This window comes from Giraffa tippelskirchi, chromosome 1 (assembly GCF_054371585.1).
Source record: "Giraffa tippelskirchi isolate mGirTip1 chromosome 1, T2T-mGirTip1v1.2.pri, whole genome shotgun sequence".
Lineage (NCBI taxonomy): Eukaryota > Metazoa > Chordata > Mammalia > Artiodactyla > Giraffidae > Giraffa > Giraffa tippelskirchi.
In genome coordinates, this window is record NC_137275.1 from 40,753,503 (window position 1) to 40,765,603 (window position 12,101).

General features: G+C 42.1%; 1 protein-coding gene and 1 non-coding gene across 3 annotated transcripts in view; one reads left to right on the top strand and one right to left on the bottom strand.

Annotated features, from left to right (window-relative positions):
• Window positions 1-12,101, bottom strand: part of LOC145544904 (uncharacterized) — a 216,956-nt gene that overhangs the window by 117,222 nt on the left and 87,633 nt on the right. The window contains exons 4-5 of one of the 2 annotated variants that reach the window (XR_014081701.1): window positions 2,462-2,532; window positions 82-2,200 (exon numbers count right to left, since the gene is read on the bottom strand). Coding sequence is in view for 1 of the 2 variants with exons in the window: in XM_081588292.1 (XP_081444418.1) it covers window positions 2,462-2,532 (71 nt within the window). In the remaining variant the exon portion in view is untranslated. Of the gene's footprint in view, window positions 1-81; window positions 2,201-2,461; window positions 2,533-12,101 lie in introns of those variants that run through there. The other variant, XM_081588292.1, reaches the window with a different exon arrangement.
• On the top strand, window positions 7,734-7,806 carry TRNAK-UUU (transfer RNA lysine (anticodon UUU)). Its single transcript has one exon. It is a non-coding gene; the product is annotated as a tRNA-Lys (tRNA).

The following is a 12,101-nucleotide window of genomic DNA, read 5'->3' on the forward strand; positions in this document are numbered from 1 at the left end:
CCAACCACACTGCTTTTGTTCCCAAAATGTCATGTTTTAAAAGGGTTTCAGGGGTACTTTCTGTGATCCTCATCCTTTTAAGTTGGGCTTGACTTCTGAAAACAATCTGCAACAGGCAGATTCTAGGGTGCCCCATGACCTCATCCCCTCTGTGTTCCTAGGGTATCCCCTCCCCTCAACTGTGGGCAGGGTTTGTGACTCACTTCTAGCAATAGAATAGGGTAAAGGTAGTGGTATATACAAAACTGCGTGCCCATGATTATATTACCTGAGGCTGTAACCCATCTGGCTAGTCGACACTGTCTCCTTTGCTGGTTTGAGGAGCAAGTCATCATGTTGAAAAAGTCTATATAGTAACAAGCTGAGGGTGGCTTACAACTGACAGCCAGGCAGAAATGGAAGCCCCAAGTCAACATTCTGAAAGGAACTGAATGCTGCCAACCACCATGTGAACTTGGACATAAACGCTTCCTGGCCAAGCATTCAGAAGAGACCACAGCCCTGGCTAATAGCCTGCAACCTTGCAGAGGAGCCAACTATGCCATGCCCACACTCCTGACCCATATAAACTGTGAGATAATAAGTGTGTGTTGTTTTAAGATGCTGAGCTTGTGACACTATTATTCCACCACAGAAAATAACTAATACACAAACTTTGATTGTTCTGACCCAGGATTAGCCAATATGCTTTTTACCCCAGCTATCATTCTCAAATCTTGTTCTCTTAATTATCTTTTCTTTACCTTGCTTTCCCACCTATTCACTCCTAACAAAATCAAGAGCTCCCCTGAAAGGGAAGTACTTTCAAATCCACCTAATTCTTTACAGGTTAGATTAATAGCATATAGTATTTATAGGACATTTATTATGTTTCAGGCACTGGCCTAAGCACTATACATAAACTATTTTATTAGTCCACACAATCCTATTAGGTAGAAATGCTTATGATTCTAAAAGATAGAAATGGAGTAAAATAATTTTCCTAAGGCCAGAAAGCTAGCAAACAGTAGAGTTGTGAAGCTAACTCAAGCAGTCACCTTCCAGAGCCTACACAATTAATACATATCCTGTAAAATATCTCCACAAGCATTATCTCATTTAATCCAAACAAGGGCCCCACAAAGGAGCTATTCTAGTGACCAGATTTACAGATGACGAAACCAGGCTCTGAGAGTTTAAGAGATAAAGTCTCTTAACCTGTTAGTGGCCAAGTGGAGGCTAAAAGAACCAAAGTTTTGTTGATGCCCTAATCCAGTGCTCTTTCTTACCACAAGAACACCAGTCAGTTGTTGCTCTGCAGTCTTGAGGCTGATTTCTTGTGAGCAGGTCTGCTAATGTGAGTACAGCGATAACCAAAAGAAAAGCTCTGAAGCTGTTTTGAATGGAGGCACCATCATCAAGACACTTAAGAATAAACACACCCAAGGGTTCTATTGTGAAGATAACACTCATCTCCAAGCAATATTTTTATGATTACAAAATTAAAATTGTATTACTTGATAGTCACACCTCATAAACAGACACAAAACTAAGACATTAAATATAAGGCACATAACTGTGAAACTATGAAAGGAGGAGTGCTAGCCATGGACAGAGGAGCCTGGCAGGCTACAGTCCATAGGGTCTCAAAGAGTCAGACACTGCTGAAGCGACTTGGCACACACACAGAGAAGATCAATATTTCTCAAAGTATGTTCCCTGGGACACTAACCCCACAAGACGTTAAAAAGCATTCTGTGGGAAAAAATATATAGGGGGATGCAGGGATAGTCAAATAAGTTTATGCTATTTGCAGCCCTCTAAGAGGCTTATGGTCCACATTAGAACTTAGAGCCTCTGAGAAGTCCTGCACTAAAGAAATCTATGAACCTCTGCTGAACCCAGTAGCTTCAAAACTTTTTAACTACATAATCTTTTTTCCTGAGAACACTTATTAATGTCTGCTAGGACTCTCATTTCTACCTGGGAAATTCTGTGAATTCACTTCAAGGTTAATTTTCATTTTACAGGAGGTTAAAAATGAAGTTTGACCTATAAACTGAGTTAGAGGTAGTTTGTTTAAACTGTAAAGAACTTAGGAGGCCACTGCAAATATCCCCAAGAGCACACATTTTCTTCGGGCTTCCAATCCATCAATTTTAGTTGCCCATTATCTGTTCATTCTTTTCAAGGTACCTTGAGTTGATGATTTTTGATGAATCTGAGAATATAAAATAACATTTACAGATAATCAACCCATTTCCAGAACACAACTTCTGGGTATAGCCATTTATTCTACCAGTTTGCTTCAAGTAATCACACATTCGCCACAAAGGAAGAGAAAAAGGGTAAATACATTTTTACTACATGAGTATTCTGTGAAGTTTCCCCCATGCCATTTTCTTATTTCAGCTAAAATAACCATGTTCAAAGGGTATATTAATCCTATTGACCTTTATAAAGCTCCTGAGCGAGATCTCACCTTTTTTATTTTTCTTTTTCTCCATATTAAAGTGCTTGATAGAATTTCCTCACCCACATCGTTTTCATAGTCTGTAAAGTGGAGACAATAACTTGGAGGTTTAATGATTCACTTCAGTTTCCTTTATCAAGTCACTGCCCACACAACCAAGTGATTAGTATCAGATAAAACAAGGATGCCTTCAGGAAAATTGTGGGTGCTGCTTTAGAGCCGTTCTTTAGATCTATGAGTCATCCTGGCTTTGGTCTCAACTTCAAGTAAATTGTCTAACTTTTCTTAGGCTTTGTGTTTTAACTCTCTGTTTCCTCATCTATAAAATGGGCTTGTAATTGCTCCCAGAGTTGTTGAGAGGAGTAAATGCGATAGAGTATGGGAAATACCAATCACTTCATCTATTCAAAGAAGTATTCTTATGCCTGACACTCTGCTTTTAGGGATGCTCTACACTTAATGCTTATAATAAAACTCCTACGGTAGCTCCCCTTTATAAAAGGGGAAACAGGAAAAGTTAAGAATTTTGTTCACAATCACCAAGCTGATATGTGGAGAACCATGGATTTGAGCTCTTTTCTATTTGACTGTTCTTTCCATTCCACCACACTGATGTTCAACAAACTAAAGGTGTTGTGCCCCCTTAGCATGTATTTGTCAAGATGATGAAGGGGGAAAAACAAAACAACTTAGTCAAACCTGACCCTAGGCAAAGCTGTGACGTAATAAGCAAAATTGATCTCCTCTATCCTTGATGCTCATATCTAGGGAACAGAGTCTTCACGTTGCCCCTGCAAGCCCTGGGATTTTCCCACAATGCTTCAATAGGACTACCTACCCAGACAGTAGCCAATCTTCCAAAGCAGTGTTCCTGAATAGCTGGTCCATCAGCTGTTTGTTAGCAGACAATGACAAAATAAGAGGTTTATACTTGAACGAATGTGAATTATGCTGCTTCCTTCAATTAGAAAAGTCGTAATACCAAAAAACAAATCATTTTAATTAAAAAGAGTGCTTAGTGACGCTGCAAGCTACTAATCACATTATAGACCAGGGCAGTCCCCAGACTACTCTTTGAGTAGCAGTGTTCTAGAACATGCCCAGCTTCCTCTTCTCTCTCTTCCCTCAATAGAACCTAACTATTTATGCTCATTTCCCATAAGTTCTGTTCTTCTCAATGCTGCTGCTGCTGGTAAGTCGCTTCAGTCGTGTCTGACTCTGTGCGACCCCATAGATGGCAGCCCACCAGGCTCCCCCATCCCTGGGGTTCTCCAGGCAAGAACACTGGAGTGGGTTGCCATTTCCTTCTCCAATGCATGAAAGTGAAAAGGGAAAGTGAAGCCGCTCAGTCATGTCCGACTCGTAGCGACCCCATGGACTGCAGCCTACCAGGCTCCTCCATCCATGGGATTTTCCAGGCAATGGTACTGGAGTGGGGTGCCATTGGCTTCTCCAACTCTTCTCAATGGCTAACCTAAAAAAATAATTCATATAAAGGTTCTGGCATTGTTTATGGTTAATGCTTGGTGTCTCTAGAGAAAATTTTTATTATTTAAAATGGGTCTACTACAGACATTCCTTAACACAGAGAATCATTCAACAGTGGGGATTTTAGGTAACAAGCAAGGGTATGAGAAACAAACATTAGGGAAATACATGGTAATTCAGGTGCTACTTAAGCCACATCAAACTGGCCCACAAGTGTGTGTACAAGCAGATACATGTGTGACCTGTGGTAGTGTGGTAAGGCATGGAGTGACTACAGTGATGTGAGGGTCAGGAAAAGAAGCTGCTTGTTCTTAAGTCAAAATATTTCCTCTGAGTTTGCCAAGGACAGGCAGGATGAATTTAAACCTCACTTCTCTATCAGAGTCAGATGTGTTTTCTCCCTCCTCTTCCCTACTCTTGATACTGAGGGAGGCTCTGCATCCAGGATGCCAAGAAGAGTGCCTGGCACATAGTAGGCACTCAATAAACATACTAGTCCCTCAGCAAACATCCACTTGGCACTTATTTTGTGCCAAGCACTATTCATACAACTGAGAATGAAACATATAAAGACCCTGGTCCTCATGATGCTCACATTGCAGTGGGAGACACATTAAATACAGGAGGAAAGAAGTAAGGAAGAGCCTTTGAGAAGCCTGAGTCAGGGCAAAAGGAGGACAAAGCATCCTAAATGTGCCTAGCATAAAATGTGTTTTTTCTCTTGACCATATTCAAAAGTTACGGTACCATGATACTTTCACAGCAGGCCTGAGTTTGGATATTTAAATTACTCCAAGAGACAGTTGGACTGTGTTTAAGGAAAAATTCTCTTTCTGGGATAGATTATCAAGGAAAGGTACAAATTCCATTCCCTGAGTTCTCAAGACAAAAATAACCCTCAAAATGAGTGTTCTGAATCCAACCCTTACTAGGAACCATTTGTAGAAAAAAGAATACTGGACAAGAAAACTGAGTCCCTGCTGTGCCATTTAGAAGCTGGGTGAGTTTGACCAAGTCACCCCATCTCTCTAATCCTCACTGTCCTCATCTGTGGAAAGAGAAGGGAACATTTGATGACCTCTGAGTTGTCTTTCAATCTTGCGATATCAGTGACACTAAATTCTTTCAGTCTCTTCAAGTTCTCTTCTTCTATATTTTCATTATTATAGGTTTTCACTGGGAAAAAAATAGGGTACCTCACTTCTGAAAATACAGTGTTATACTCAAGATCTTTTAAAAAGTATACCCCACTGCTAGGGCTACAATTGTACAGAATGTAAGAGAGACAGAGAAAGAAAGAAAGAGAGAACCCTCAATAACATCATCATGTCTGTATTTGCCAGCAAGCTTTCAATGAGGCTTCTACTATCATACAGTGCATCTCCCACACTGTCATCATACAAGTAAACCAGTCTTTCCAGTCTATCCTGCTGAAAAGCCACGTATAACCCAATTTGGGCACTGAAAGCACATCGCAGGGCTTCCTGGGTGGTGCTAGTGGTAAAGAACCCGCCTTCCAAGGCAGGAGACACAAGAGACACAGGTTGGATCCCTGGGTCAGAAAGATCTCCTGGAGAAGGAAATGGCAACCCACTCCAGTATTCTTGCCTGGAGAATCCCATGGACGGAGGAGCCTGGCAGTGTGTGTGTGTTGGGGGCGGGGGTGCATTGTTGCAGTCCACGGGGTTGCACAGAGTCAGACACGACTGAAGCGACTGAGAGCAGACACACAAAGCACATCGCAAGTATGCTAGAGAAACTGCTATTAAAAGAAAACTATTCTATCATCTTTTGCAGTGCAAATAAACACCCATGGTTCATTTTTTGTGACAATCTGGGTTTGTATGAATTTAAGCTTAAAATTATAGCCAATATTTACCAAAGACCCAGTCTGTGCCAGGCTTTATACCAAAAGGTAATAGAGTATTGCATCTAATACTAAAAATATCATTTTGAAATTAGTGTTATGATTATCACCATTTTATAATGGGTGAAAATGCAGCTCAGAATAGCTAAGCAATCGATACAAACTCATGTAACCAGCAGGAAGAAGAACTAGAAGGCAAAACTACATATATCAGGTTCAAGAGCCTAAGCTCTTAACCATTACTCTACTGTGCCCATGAAAACTGAGGCAAGGGTCTACCCTGGGCACATGTGCAATCTTGGGTCTCACTTTATCTTGTGGCTTCTATTTTCTTAGCCCCGAAGTCCTTACACCCATTTCTCAGCTACAAAACTTCATTTCCACATCTGGCAAATGGGAAGGAGTCTCCAGGCATAGATGCTGCTCTCAGAAGCCCAGGTCGGTGAGCAGAGATAAGTCATAGCAGGCTCAGAGAAGAGTGGCTGGACCACAGGAAGGCTCAAAGCCATATTATTTGGGAATAGTTGGAAGAGGTGGGCAGGATTGGAATGGAGAGGAAAAACCTCAGGGAACCATGCTATTAATTTAACATAGTCTTTCACAGTTCAATGGTCTCATTTGAGGAAGTCGGTTCAGCCAGCAGCAGAAGAATCTTGGAACATTCAGCAACACAGATAGATCTTTAAAATATAGGAAGAAACAAAATGTGATCTGTACCACAATACCACTTATTTAAATTAAAAATCTATTACAAAAGAACAGTGCCTGATTTATAAGAAGTCACACAAACAAAAGGATACACATCCCACATATTAGAAAGCTTGCCTATGGGGAGCAAAGTGAAAGTCGCTCAGTGGTGTCCAACTCTTTGCAACCCCAAGGACAAGTCCATGGAATTCTCCAGGCCAGAATACTGGAGTGAGTGGCCTTTCCCTTCTCCAGGGGATCTTCCCAACCCAGGGATCGAATCCAGGTCTCCCACATTGCAGGCAGATTATTTACCAACTGAGCCACAAGGGAAGCATGGGGAGCAAAGGGGTGTGTCAAAGGATAGATTTGTCCTATTTTATTTTAGTCTGAAGATATGAAGAAGGATGACGTGTGTTAAAAAAAAAAAAAAAAAAAAACACACTCCAGGGATAGACTTAATCAGCAGGTCAAACTTGAAGAGCACTATTCAAAATATGTCCAGGACCCAAACACTTTCATATCTCCCCTCATCCAAAACACTATCATCTCCGGTCTGAACTATGGCCAACTACCTCCAAACTGCTCTAAATCCACCCCTTTCACTGTATAGTCTCTTTGCAGAGCAAATATTTTAAAAACATAAGTGAGATCCTATTAGTCCCTAGCTCAACCCCCTCCAATGACTCCCATCTTATCTGGAGTGAAATCCAGTGTCCTTACAATGACCCACAAGGCCCCACATGACCTGGCTCCCATTCTCTTTCTAACCTCACATTCTACCACTGTCCCCTTTGTATTCCCCACTCCAACCACACTGGTCTTGTTGCTACTCCATGAACACATCAAGCACACCCCTACCTCAGGGCCTTGGCATGTACTCTTTCTATTGCCTGAAATGTTCTTTTCCCAGAGATACTCACATGGCTTATTCAGTACTTCACTTGAAAGTCACTTGTCAGTGACTTCTGACGACCCTAGTTAAAACTGAAAGTGCCCACCCTTGCACTATCTTCCTTTCTTACTTATCCCCTGCCATGCTCTTCATTTTATGTGCTTTTATTCATTCTCACTCTCCCACAGAAAGCAAGCTTTAAGAGTACAGGGATCTCTGTCTCTTCTGTTCATTGCTATATCTTCAGAATATAAACAATATCTAGCACCTGGAACATGGTATGTACTCAATAAAAATGTTTGAATAGATTTTTGTTCAACATAAAAAACTTCCTACATGGGAATTCTCTGATGGTTCAGTGGTTAGAACTCTGTGCTTTTACTGCCGAGGGCCCAGGTTCAATACCTGGTCGGGGAACTTACTCTCCAAGCATGCACCTGGAACAGGAAAAAAAAAAAATCCTATATATCCATTCATATATAAAGTGATATACCCCAGGAGATAATGAGCTCCCCATCCCTGGACTTATTCCAGTGAGGCTTAGTGACCTTTTGGTAGAGATACCAAAGAAAGGCCTGGAGAAAGGAATGGCAACCCACTCCAGTATCCTTGCCTGGAGAATTCCACAGACAGAGGAGCCTGGTGGGCTACAGTCCACAGGCCTGCAAAGAGTCAGACATGACTGAGCAACTAACACACACACACACATACCAAAAAAAGGACTCAAGCTCTAGGTATTTGGGCTAGATACTAATCCAAGCTCCTGCCAACCCTGAATGAAATACCATTGTTCTGTGAATCCTCACAAAGATGCTTAAGAAACCAGGGTCATATTTCCAGTTCCCTATCCCTAGTGAATTAAACACCACTAGCCTGGGTTTTTGTTTTCTTTCCTTTTGTTTCATTTTTAATGTAAATCTTTTAAACCCCATGAGTCCATTTGGTAACATTTTCTCCTGAATACAAAAAAAGCAGCATACATCTAATTGCAAATGAGAAATTTCAGGACAAGCCAGTGTTATCAAATAACTGTATTATCCGAAAAAACTCATCATCTCACGTAATTTAAATTCTTGCCCTTTGCTCCTTTGTGTATATTTTTGCATTTAAGAAATCTGCTTAAAATTAGTTCAATTCTTCCCTTTGGGGTAGATTTTTAAACAAAAACATGGGAGGATTAAAAACAGGAAGAAAATGACTGATAGCTGAGATTTGTTTCTATAGTCTCTTGATTCCTGTAAAATAAGAAGGTAGGAAGCATGTGTGAAAAGACTAAAAAAAGAGAGAGAGAGAATGCATGTTCTAGGGTCCACACAAATTAGTGATGTCTTCCCTCCAGGGAAGAAAACACTTTGATTGTATTTTTTATAGAGATGAGAAAACTGCAGGATCCAAGTCTCTTCTAAATGTGGCCTAAAGTAACATCAAGATATTTCCTGTATTACCTCTATCCTTGGCTAGAAGATGTGATTCTTTAGTGGTGTGAATAGTCCAGGGGTCCTACAGGTAACTGGGTGAAAACAACAAGCGTGGTCCTCTGCTCTACAAAGAGAAAACTCTGAAGCTGACCTGAGGACTCTTTAGAGCGAAGGTGTTTTACCCCTGTTTGCACTTGCCTCAGCACAGAGAATGGGGACCCACGGGAATATCCAACTACAACATGCTATTTCATCTGAGATAGAGGGGCAGACCTATCCCACTCCTCTATAAACAAAGTTTTGAGTTTGTGATTTTTCAGGTAACACACACTGTCCTCCTTGTTGCCAATATGTAGTCTGTTTTCGAAAGGAGTTCCCAGATGGAGCACGACAAAGAACAGGCGCCAATAATTACCACCATTCACCATTCCCTGCCAGCACAGGGATAGCTCAAGTGATCTTTGAAGGAAATTCCCCAACATTGGGCTGAATAGTATCTATATGGTCACCGCTCCTTTTCCTGACATTTTATCTTTCATGCTACCCACACCAACTTGAACCCTGATAACAGAGCAGTTCTTCATTCTACAGAACATACGCTTTATTATAGAAATTGACAAAGAAAAAATGTTTAGTAGTCATTCAGTAGTAGATTCTGAGCACTTTCTACATGCCTAGCACTATGATCAGTACAGAGACGGAAGACAGAGGGCCGGAGGAACGAGGGAAGGCAGGTACAATAAAGGCAGATATCTTCACACTTACATGAAGCTCACGATCCATCAGGCAGACAGGACTATCATCATAAAATACAATAATTAAAGAGTAACATAATATGGTGCTTCATGCCATTAAAAACAACAAGCAGAGTTAGCACTGGATTCTGAGACGAGATTCTGTGTGGTTTAACTGGACTGGGCTCTGAATGATAGAAGAAACAGAGAAGCTAGTGGGGTCAGGTTCTAGATGCTGCTAAGTCACTTCAGTCGTGTCCGACTCTGTGCGACCCCATAGACGGCAGCCCACCAGGCTCCCCCGTTCCTGGGATTCTCCAGGCAAGAACATTGGAGTGGGCTGCCATTTCCTTCTCCAACGCATGAAAGTGAAAAGTGAAAGTGAAGTTGCTCAGTCGTGTCTGACTCCCAGAGACCCCATAGACTGTAGCCCACCAGGCTCCTCCGTCCATGGGATTTTCCAGGCAAGAGTACTGGAGTAGGGTGCCATCGCCTTCTCCCAGGTTCTAGATAAGCCTGGCCAAAATCAACTAGACAACAGTCTGACCCTCCACTGGTCCCCCTTCCACAGTGCAGCCACAGGGTATAGTAGGGGCCCCAAATAACCTCAGGGGAATCAGGCCACAGGTTTCTGTCCCACTTTAATGTTTCCTCTTTGGATTGTTCAGCAGGTAGAATCCAATTCTCAGAAAACACAAAACTAAAATAATGCACTTAAGTCAACAATTTTTTCCTTTTCTATTGAACCAGATGATTCCATGCACATATTTGTGATTGGCTTTCCTCCAAAGGGAGAATTTTAAATGGGAAACAACTGGCAAGAAATTTTGAAAGCAGGTACAAGATCAGGGCAAAAAAGGCTGGGTCCCAGAGAAGCAGGAAGGAGTTACTGCTTAAATGCAGATAGAAGGAATCAGTTCTCCAAGCATGATGCAGCCCCGTCCTGGGAGTGACAATCTCCTATTAAAGGTCTTAGGATCCTCCCTCAGTGTGACCGTCAGGCCCCAGGAGACAGGCCCTGGCTGTTCAACCACAGGCATGTGAATTACTCTCTGCAGAGAACGGGGTAATCCTACCTACCTCCAGGAATGTGGGTGTTAGAGACTATACAAAGGCACAGCACAGGGCCAAGGACAGGACTTAATTGAGTGGCACTTATTATTACCATTGCTAATAACTATTTTATTATCACCCTTCCTCTCCATCAAAGCTTTTTCTTTTTATTCTGACTTTTTTTTTTTTTTTTTTACTATGCTCAAATAAGTGCAAAGTAAATGCTCAGATCCCCACAGGGTTTTCTTCTCCTGTTAGTGCTGTGGGTCATCCTGGTTTAATCAGTCCTTTTAAAGAATCACCGGCCATTCTTCTGGCTGACATTTTAATCAGGTTTTCCCAAGAATCCCAAAGGAGGGGGGAAATGGAATTGCAGTGAAAAAAATCCACTCTTCTCTATATGCCAGTAAATTATAACTTCACAGCCGCTTCAGAAAAAAGAACAAAAGACACATGGCAGAACATTTTTCTGGTTGAAAAAAAACTGACAGCAGAAGAACCAAATTCCTTGCAGTATTAACAGTGAAGGGGGAGAGGCGCCAGGCAAGCAGAGGGAACAAGTGCGGCTCAGCAGGACCACGTCCTCAGTTACTCTAATGCCCAGAGTGTTCACAGGACACCTCTGGAACAGGGTCAGAGTGCCTCCTTCTCTCCACAGATCCTCACAAAGAGCAAAAAGGAGAACACCTTTAAGTACCCAGAATAGAAGATAATATTCAAATAATCCATTTAAGACTTTGTGCTCTGGTGCTGATTCATCTTCTGTTGTTTAGTGTTTCTCTTTGAGAGACTCTTCCCATCCCTGTACATCAGGACTCCCCTGCAACAACTCTGGTCCCTAAGTTGCTCCTAAGATAGATGTCTGCTCTTTGGATGTGAGCCAGTCTGGCTGCAAGGGCAGAGGTGGCAAAACACAAGTCAGACAACCTGGGTTTGCATACTGGCTCATATGCAAGGAGACATACTCTGTGTCCGTAGACGAGTTACTTAACCTCTCTGAATCCACTGTCACCTTGTCTGTAAAACAGAGATACCAATACTACCTCCCATTCAGGCTACATGGAGATTAAATGGAGTGATGCATGTAAAGAGCTCAGCACACTTAATAAATGTTTGGTGGTGAGGAGGAGGAGAGGCGAGAAGAGGTAAGCAAGGACTCTAACATTCTGATGGTACCTGCTGGCTCCCATCCTCCTCCTCCCTCTCCCACACCATGTCCGTTGCACTCACTGATTGGGGCTGGAAATCACAATCTGTAAGTAACAACTGCCATTTATATCAGTTTGCCAGGGCTGCCCTATCAAAGTACCACAAACTGGGTGGTTTAAACAACAGAAATTCATTGTCTCATAGTTCCGGAAGTGGAAGGTCTGAGCAAGGTGTGGGCAAGGTTGGATCGTGCTGAGGGCTGTGAGAGAGATCTGTTCCCTGCCTCTCACTGGCTTCTGGTGTCTTGCTGGCCATCTCTGGCATTCCTTGGCTTGTAGAAGCATTGCCCTGATCTCTG